Consider the following 10,313-nt stretch of genomic DNA (forward strand, 5'->3'; position numbering starts at 1 on the left):
TACAAATACAAATATATTCTTCAAAGTAGCCACCCTTTGCTTTGATGACAGCAATGCACACTCTTGACATTTTCTCAACCAGCTTCACCTGGAATGCGTTTCCAACAGTCTTGAAGGAGTTTCCACATACAGTGGTTCATCCTTTAACTTCTCTAGGATAGGGGGCAGCATTTTCACTTTTGGATAAATAGCGTGCCCGATTTCAACTTCCTTCTACTCATCCCCAGAATATAAGATATGCATATTATTAGTAGATTTGGATAGAAAACATTCTGAAGTTTCTAAAACTGTTTGAATCATGTCTGTGAGTATAATAGAACTTATGTAGTAGGCAAAACCCGAGGCCTAACCATTCAGATTTTTTTTTTTTTAGGTCACTGTCTGTTCAATGAGATTTCATTGGGATACTAGATTTCTAATCAACCTGTTTTCAGTTCCTACCGCTTCCACTGGATGTCACCAGTCTTTAAAAATTGGTTGAGGTTATTCCTTTGTGCAATGAAGAAGTACGGCCATCTTGAATCAGAGTAACGTTATGTGCACTGTTTGAGAGTTGCGCAAGACTAGAAAAGTAGCGTTAGTTTGTTGTCCTCCTGTATTGAAAACAGATAGACCCGTCTTCAATTTGATCGATTACTAACGTTTAAAAATACCTAAAGTTGTATTACAAAAGTAGTTTGAAATGTTTTGGCAAAGTTTGCATGTAATTTTTTTAGATATTTTGTAGTGACGTTGTGCATTTTGCAAGCTGTTTTTTTCTGGATCAACTGCGCCAAATAAATGGACATTATGGGCGGAATTAATCGAACAAAATGACCATTTGTGATGTTTATGAGACATATTGGAGTGCCAACAACAGAATCTTGTCAAAAGGTAAGGCATGATTTATATTTTATTTCTGCGTTTTGTGTTGCGCCTGCAGGTTGAAATATGCTACACTTTCTTTGTTTACTGTTGTGCTATCATCAGATAATAGCATCTTATAATTTCGCCGAAAAGCCTTTTTGAAATCTGACATGTTGGCTGGATTCACAACGAGTGACGCAAGCGTCCCACATATCCCAGAGAGGTTAAAAGTTGCAGCGTACTGCGGCTCAGCTTGCATGGTGCCGCAGAATTCTATGGCACGTTATTTAAGTGTGAACCTCTGGTACCATTAATGCTAGTTAGTGCCAGTTTGACCACCAGAGGGCGTCTTTGAGAAGCATTTGATAGCCTTCAATAGTGGCTGTACTAGAGAGTGCAGGCACGTGGGAGACCAGGGTTCAATTCCCCGACAGGGAGGAAGGAGTTCGCTGTCCTTGTAAATAAGAATTTGTTATTAACTGATTCCATGTGTGTTATTTAATAGTTGTGATGTCTTCACTATTATTCTACAATGTAGAAAATAGTAAAAATAAAGAAAACCCCTGGAACAGGTAGGTGTGTCCAAACTTTTGACTGGTACTTGCTTAATTAATTTGACTAATATTATGGTGTTTCTATTCTAAGAAAAATTAAAAACCCTCTGGATTTCCGTTAGGATTTAATGGAGAATATGGTCGGTGTCACGAATATTACCGAAGGTGACTCCTTTTCCCGTTCGGGTGGCACTCGGCGGTCYTCGTCGCCGGTCTACTAGCTGCCACCGATCCTTTTTTCCTTTTCGTTTATGTCTGTCTAATTGTTTTCACCTGTTTCTTGTTAGGGTTTTGGTAGAGGTTCTATTTAGGTTAGTTTCGCCCGCTAGTGTTTGTGCGGGCTTATTTTGTGTATTCATGTTGTACGTCGTGAGTGATTCTTTGATTGTGGGATTTTCGCTATTCAGCTTTATTTTAAACAGTGGACTGTGGGTTGTTTTACGCCTGTGTTTTGGCACCACCCGTTTGTACCTGTTCCTGTTTTCATGCTGTGGAATTAAAGCGTTTTTTCCCTGGAATACTTTTGCTCTCTCTGCGCCTGACTCTGCACCCATCATTCACCTGACGTTACAGTCGGGAGTACAGTACTGGGCTATTTAGCTAAAGAATCCCTGTGTTGTGCAGGCATGTGGGAGACCGGGGTTCAATTTCCTGATGGGGAGGAAGGATAAGGCTGTCCTTGTAAATAATAATTTACAAGACAACAGCCACTTCAAGTGCAGGGCGCGAAATTCAAAATATATTTTTTAGAAATATTTAACTTTCACACATTAACAAGTCCAATACAGCAAATGAAAGATAAACATCTTGTGAATCCAGCCAACATGTCCGATTTTTTATTGTTTTACAGCGAAAACACCACGTATATTTATGTTAGCTCACCACCAAATACAAAAAAGGACAGACATTTTTCACAGCACAGGTAGCATGCACAAAACCAACCAAACTAACCAAGAACCAACCAAACTAACCAAGAAACAACTTCATCAGATGACAGTCTTATAACATGTTATACAATAATCTATGTTTTGTTCGAAAAATGTGCATATTTGAGGTACAAATCAGTTTTACATTGCCGCTACCATCACAGCTACCGTCACAAATAGCACCGAAGCAGCCAGAGTAATTACAGACACCAACGTGAAATACCTAAATACTCATCATAAAACATTTCTGAAAAATACATGGTGTACAGCAAATGAAAGACAAGGATCTTGTGAATCAGCCAATATTTCCGATTTCTGAAGTGTTTTACAGCGAAAACACAATATAGCATTATATTAGCTTACCACAATAGCCAGAAACACAAGCCATTTACCAGCAGCAAAAGTTAGAGATCGTAACAAACCAGCAAAAGATATAGAATTTTTGACTAACCTTGATAAGCTTCATCAGATGACAGTCCTATAACATCAGTTATACATACACTTATGTTTTGTTCGAAAATGTGCATATTTAGAGCTGAAATCAGTGGTTATACATTGTGCTAACGTAGCATCTTTTCCCAGAATGTGCGGATATTTTTATGACACTCAACTATTCTGACCAAATAACTATCATAAACGTTACTAAAAAATACATGTTGTATAGGAAATGATAGATACACTAGTTCTTAATGCAATCGCCGTGTTAGAATTCTAAAAATAACTTCATTACAACATCCAGCTTAGTTATAGCGAGAGAGTGCCCAAAATCTGGGCTCAAAACTACTAGTACACATGTTCGACAGATATATGAAATAGCATCATAAAATGGGTCCTACTTTTGATGATCTTCCATCAGAATGTTGTACAAGGGGTCCTTTGTCGGGAACAATCGTTGTTTGGTTTTAGAATGTCCTCTTCTCCAGTCAATTAGCACGGAAAGCTAGCAAAGTGGCGCGAAGCTCTCCTTCGTGAGCAAACGCAGACAAAGCAACACGCCTAACGTCCCGAAAAAATGTCAATAACTAATAAAACTATATTGAAAAAACATACTTTACGATGATATTGTCACATTTATCAAATAAAATCAAAGCCGGAGATATTAGTCGTCTATAACGACAGCTTTACAGAAGGCAATACCAAGTCCCTTCTCGCGCGTTCCAGAAAACAGGAAATTGGAGTCACGTCATGCCAGAAGCTTTATTCGACTTCAGATCATGTTATACACTCCATTTCTTCTCTCACTGCCTGTTGACATCTAGTGGAAGGCGTATGAAGTGCATGTATACTAATAAATATCAAGCACATGTATAGGCAGGCCCTAGAACAGAGCATCGATTTCAGATTTTCCACTTCCTGTCAGGAAGTTTGCTGCAAAATGAGTTCTGTTTTACTCACAGATATAATTCAAACGGTTTTAGAAACTAGAGAGTGTTTTCTATCCAATAGTAATAATAATATGCATATTGTACGAGCAAGAATTGAGTACGAGGCCGTTTGAAATGGGCACCTTATTATCCAGGCTACTCAATACTGCCCCTGCAGCCCAAAGAGGTTAACTGACTTGCCTAGTTAAATTAAGGTTACACTAAGAGCAAAACATTTTTACACCCTAATTTTCAAATTCTAGTCTAATCAATATCCAAATAGAGATTCAGTGAAAATAAAAATCTCATTAATTTATCAAGACTAGTCTCCATGCTTGTCTCAGAGCAGCGCGAAATGGTGCTAAAATTGTTGTAGGCTATTGCTTCAAATCCTATTGCTTCAAACATAATATTATCTTTAAATAAGACCTACACCACTTTAAGCAGCACATTACTCAAAACTAATGAGACTCATGTCGCCTACAGTAGGCCTACAGTATATCAAAAAATATGACGTGACTCTCCGCCAATAATTACATAGAGGATTGGATGATTGGAGGATATTTGTGTATATTCAGTAATATTTATTCTCATAGTAATTCGTTTTGGATCCATAACTAAATAAACAAACATTGGCATTTTGAAAGAGTATTTTTATCCTTGTTTTATTAACGAAAGCATAAAGATGCCATTGTTAGTTACATTGTTTTAGTTTGAATGTGCAGACTGGCACTAACAACAGAACAGTGGGAACGTTTCCCTAGTCAGCGCCATGATTAGTGCATTGCCCCTTAAAGAGTTGCCTGTGTGGCGGGGTGGAGATTACCCCCCCTTCCCCTTCCTCCTCCCCCCTTCCCCATGGGCTAGGTCGGTCTTCTGTGCGCGGCTCTGCGGCCCATCCCGTGACCCCTGCCCTCGTGCCTTGAACCTCACACGCTTTCAGTGGATAAAGCTGGAGAACTGCAAGGCAATCCCATTGTGCGCCACTCTGGAGCCATGACCAATATGACCAATATATATTGTCCTGCTTATAACAGGGTTAATAATATATTTGTAAGAATATCCAACAGGCTTTTATATAATTCTAAATGAATAATAATCGCTTTGTTTAAAAAAAATAACAATATTTTGAAGATTATTTATTTTTCAAATAACATAAAATGAGCGAGAAAAAGGCCATCTTGAGCATCTGGTGAGACTTTGTTACTAATTTGCCAGTTTGTTACTTATTTCTTTCTGTTTTTAGAGGGAGAGATACCAAAAACCTACAATCATCTCATGGGTCTCCCAGTTGAGGGCGGCACAGGTATCAGCACACTCTAATCAGCCCTGACCCTAATGGTCGACTATCTAGGGCGTGCACAGGGAAGGGCATATCCACAGGAACAAGGGGGATCCCTAAACTATGGGCAAATGAACGGTCAATAAAATTCCCAGCTGCGCCTGAATCTACGAGCGCCTTATGCTGGGAATGCAGGGATGACTCAGGAAATTTAATAAATACATACATGTGAGCAACAGGGGGCTCTGGGCGAGCCTGGTGCCGACTCACCTGGGGTGACACAATAGTGCCCTGTCTGCTGCCTCGACTCCCTGAGGAACCCCCCCAGCTCCGACCAGCAGTGTGCCCTCTGCGACCACAGATGGTGCAGGGAATGGCCCCTCCTCCGTTCGCCCTAAGCGCTGCACCTCCCAGCTCTATGGGCGTCGGAGCGGAGGTGCTGGGGTATGGAACTGACAGGCCCCGATCCGGACGTCCGCAGGTAGCCAGCAGGTTGTCCAGCCGGATGGGCTGGTCCAACATGAGGGTGGTGTCTCGGCAGGCCAACTCCCGACGGACGTCCTCGTGCAGACTGCACCGGTAGTGATCAATCAGGGCCCTGTTGTTCCATCCCGCGCTGGCGACCAGGATCCGGAAGTCCAAAGCGAAGTCCAAAGCGCTCCTCGTCCCCTGCCTCAGGTGGAACAGACGCTGCTCGACACTCAGACAGGTGGTCAAACTGCCCGAAAGCGGCAGGTGAACTCTGTGTAATGGTCCATCGCCGCGTCTCCTTCACTCCACTGGCTATGCAGACACTTGTTGACGCGTGTGAGCAGTGTGGATGCAATGATTGAATAAAAGGTATGTGTACATTTATTTTGCAATGCTCACGCACGCGACACGAGCGGTGTGGTTAGCATGTAAACTGCTTGGAGTAACCCTGGATTGTAAACTGTCATGGTCATAATAAAGTCTATCTGTCTATAATAAAGCCTGCGCTTCCTTTTTAACTGTTGACTGGTGCTTGCTGTTTGAGTTTTTGCTATTAAGCAGGAATCAGGACGATATACTTATGTTTGGATTTGCCAAAGGGACAGGGCCTTTTATAGGTTTCTGCGTATGAAGTAAAGGTGATCTAGAGTTTTGTTGCCTCAAGTTGCACAGGTGACTTGCTGGTAAAAATTAGTTTAAAATGTATTTCAGTTTTCCTGCATAAAATTAACTTTCTACAAGAAATCCTTCCTCTGAATTTGCATTTTCTTGTTTGCGTATGGCCCTGTACAGCTCGTTGAGTGCAGTCTTAGTGCCAGAATTTGTTTGTGGTGGTGAGTAGACAGCTACGAAAAATATGGTAAATAGTATGGTCTGCAGCTTATCAAGAGGTATTCTAAGGTGAGCAAGATCTTGAGACGTCCTTAACATTAGAGATCGCGCCTCAACTGTTGTTAACAAAGAGACACACCCCTCCCCCTCTCACCTTACCCGAGTCTAACGTCTGATCTTGACGATGCATAGAAAGATTTGCCAGTTGTATATCCATGCCCTTGTTCAGCCACGCCTGCCTCCTCTGTCCAGCGCCTCACTATTCTCTGTGTTGGTGGTACAGGAAGGCAGGCAGTGTTCAGGGGCAGGCAGAGTGGTTAGGCAGGCGGGCTCAGGGTCAGGACAGGCAAGGGTCAAAACCAGGAGGGTGAGGAAAAAGAGAGATTGGGAAAAGCAGGAGCTGAGACACAAAAATGCTGGTTGACTTGACAAACAAGATGAACTGGCAACAGAGAACACCGGTATAAATACACAGGGGAAGATGGGTGACACCTGGAGGAGGGTGGAGACAATCACAAAGACAGGTGAAACAGATCAGGGGGTGACKCTTCTTAATGCATTTGAGCCAATCAGTTGTGTTGTGACAAGGTAGAGGTGGTATACAGAAGATTGCCCTATTTGGTAAAAGACCAAGTCCATATTATGACAAGAACAGCTCAAATAAGCAAAGAGAAACGACAGTCCATCATTACTTTAAGGCATGAAGGTCAGTCAATACGAAACATTTCAAGAATTTTTATTTTCTTCAAGTCCAGTCGCAAAAACCATCAAGCGCTATGATGAAACTGGCTATCATGCGGACCGCCATAGGAAAGGAAGACTCAGAGTTACCTCTGCTGTAAAATATATGTTCATTAGAGTTAACTGCACCTCAGATTGCAGCCCAAATAAATGCTTAACAGAGTTAAAGTAACAGACACATCTCAACATCTACTGTTCAGAGGTGACTGCGTGAATCAGGCCTTCATGGTCGAATTGCTGCAAAGAAACCACTACTAAAGGACACCAATAATATGAGAGACTTGCTTGGGCCAAGAAACACGCGCAATAGACGAGCAATAGACAGTGGAAATCTGTCCTTTGGTCTGATGAGACATAGAGTAAGTTAACCTCTAATTCCTCCCAAACCCGGATCCGGGAGCACCCCCCACAGTAAAAAAGCTGACTAGCATAGCCTAGCATAGCGTCACAAGTAAATACTAGCATCTAAATATCATTAAATCACAAGTCCAAGACACCAGATGAAAGATACACATCTTGTGAATCCAGCCATAATTTCTGATTTTTAAAATGTTTTACAGGGAAGACACAATATGTAAAGCTATTAGCTAACCACGTTAGCAAAAGACACCACTTTTTTTACTCCACCAGTTTTTTACTCCATCAGTAGCCATCGACCAAATAAAGATATAAATAGCCACTAACCAAGAAACAACTTCATAAGATGACAGTCTGATAACATATTTATTGTATAGCATATGTTTTTTTAGAAAAATGTGCATATTTCAGGTATAAATCACAGTTCTACATTGCAGCTGCAATCTGAAATAGTGCCGAAGCTGCCAGAATAATTACAGAGACCAACGTCAAATACCTAATTACTCATCTTAAAACATTTCTGAAAAATACACAGCGTACAGCAAATGAAAGCCCAACATCTTGTGAATCCAGATTTTTTAAGTGTTTTACAGCGAAAACACAATATAGCATTATATTAGCTTAGCACAATAGCCAGAAACACAAGCAATTTACCAGCAGCACAGGTTAGCGATCGTAACAATACAGCAAAAGATATATAATTTTTGACTAACCTTGATATACTTCGTCAGATGACAGTCCTGTAACATCATATTACACAATGCATATAGGTTTTGTTCGAAAATGTGCATATTTAGCAGCACAAATCGTGGTTATACAATGTGATCAGTGGCAACAGGTCATGCATTCTGGCCGGCGCCATCTTGGAAAGGCACCTAATCAATAAATAATCGTAAACTTGACTAAAAAATACAGGTTGGACAGCAAATGAAAGATGCATTAGTTATTAATGCAACCGCTGAGTTAGATTTTTAAAATTAACGTTACTAGACATACAGTGTGCGTTACAGCCAGACTAGTGCCGCAATAATGGCGGACAAATGCGTTTACATTTTTCCACATAAATACGGAATAACATCATAAATAGCTCTTACTTTTGGACGAGCTTCCATCAGAATCTTGGGCAAGTGGTCCTTTGTCCAAAAGAATCGTTGCTTGGTTGTAAAACGTCGTCTTCAACTTCGGAATTAGCAGCTAACATTAGCTATGTGGCCACAACATGCCCAAATGTTCAAATCGCAATACTAAGGAAATTCCGAAAATAGCAATATACTCGCATAAACTGATATAACTCGGTTTAAAATAACTTCGTTATGATGTTTCTAACACCTATATCGAATTAAATTACAGACGGATATAGCTAAGGCCGATAACTGAGCGTTTCAAAATGCCATCCTGAGGTCTTGCTTTGCGCAATGACGAACGTCGAAAAGAGAGCTCCCTTCGTTCCTTGGCCTTTTATAAGCTCTGAGAACTACGTAGAAACTCCATTCCACTTCTCATTGGTTACTGACATCCAGGGGAAGGCGGGTGCAGTTCATGTCGACCCATAGGATACATACAGAGCTTTAAACTGATCTGAGAACAGAGCCTCGTTTTCAGACCTTCGCAGTTCCTGTCATGGATTTCGCTGCAGAAAGAGTTCTGGTTCACCCACAGACATAATTCAAACGGTTTTAGAAACTAGATATTGTTTTCTATCCAATAGTAATAATAATATGCATATTGTACGAGCAAGAATTGAGTACGAGGCAGTTTAATTTGGGAACGATAAATGTCCAAGTTGAAACAGCACCCCCGGATGATCTCCGCATGTGTGGTTCTCACTGTATAGCTTGGAGGAGGAGGTGTGATGTTGTGGGGATGCTTTTCTAGTGACACTGTCTGTGATTTATGTATAATTCAAGGCACACTTAAACAGCATGGCTACCACAGCATTCTGCAGCGATACGCCATCCCCTCTGGTTTGAGCTTAGTGGGACTATAATTTGTTTTTCAACAGGACAATGACCCAACACAACTCCAGGCTGTGTAAGGGCTATTTTACCAAGAAGGAGAGTGATGGTGCTGCATCAGATGACCTAGCCTCCACAATCACCCGATCTCAACCCAATTGAAATGGTTTGGGATGAGTCGAACCGCAGAGTGCTCAGCATATGTGGGAACTCCTTCAAGACTGTTGGTAAAGCATTCCAGGTGAAGCTGGTTAAGAGAATGCCAAGAGTGTGCAAAGCCGTCATCAAGGCAAAGCGTTGCTACTTTGAAGAATTTAAAATGCTGGTTACTAGATGATTCCATATGTGTTATTTCATAGTTTTGATGTCTTCACTATTATTCTACAATGTAGAAAATAGTAAAAATAATGAAAAACCCTTGAATGTGTCGCTGTGTCCAAAATTTTGACTGGTACTGTACCTGCGATTGAAGTCTTGCTCTCATTTCACAAAATGCATTTTCCAGTGATTGGACATTAGCCATCAGGATACTAGGAAGAGGAGGCCATGTAGCCAGTATTTTCAGCCTATCTTGGAGTTCCCGTTTCCTTCCTCTTCTTCATCGCCGGTGTAATTATTGCACAAACATTCTGAAGAAATAAAGTCATAATTAACGCAAAAATAGCCATAAAAAAGCAGTCGAGCAGGAACCAGCAAGATGCACGTCCAGACGCATTGCTGTGTGTGTGTGTGTGTGTGTGTGTGTGTGTGTGTGTGTGTGTGTGTGTGTGTGTGTGTGTGTGTGTGTGTGTGTGTGTGTGTGTGTGTGGTGTGAGTGAGAGATTTCAGAATCTGACTGTCTCTCTGTTGATTGTTTTGTTGTTGGCAGGATTTATGAGCGAGTGATAGACCCACCTCAGATGGATCTGACCCTGGGCAGTGGAGTGTGGCTGGGTCAGCATAGCCACAAGCAGGCCTCTTCAAGGTAAAACAACATATCTTTCCCA

General features: G+C 41.3%; 1 protein-coding gene across 1 annotated transcript in view; it reads left to right on the forward strand.

Annotated features, from left to right (window-relative positions):
• LOC139028867 (protein kinase C-binding protein NELL1-like) overlaps nt 1-10,295 on the forward strand; it is a 113,242-nt gene extending 102,947 nt beyond the window's left edge. The window contains exon 5 of the mRNA XM_070447365.1: nt 10,196-10,295. Coding sequence (XP_070303466.1) covers nt 10,196-10,295 — 100 coding nt within the window. The remainder of the gene's footprint in view (nt 1-10,195) is intronic.
• Nucleotides 10,296-10,313: the final 18 nt, after the last annotated feature.

The sequence above is a fragment of the Salvelinus sp. IW2-2015 genome, linkage group LG15, assembly GCF_002910315.2.
Source record: "Salvelinus sp. IW2-2015 linkage group LG15, ASM291031v2, whole genome shotgun sequence".
Lineage (NCBI taxonomy): Eukaryota > Metazoa > Chordata > Actinopteri > Salmoniformes > Salmonidae > Salvelinus > Salvelinus sp. IW2-2015.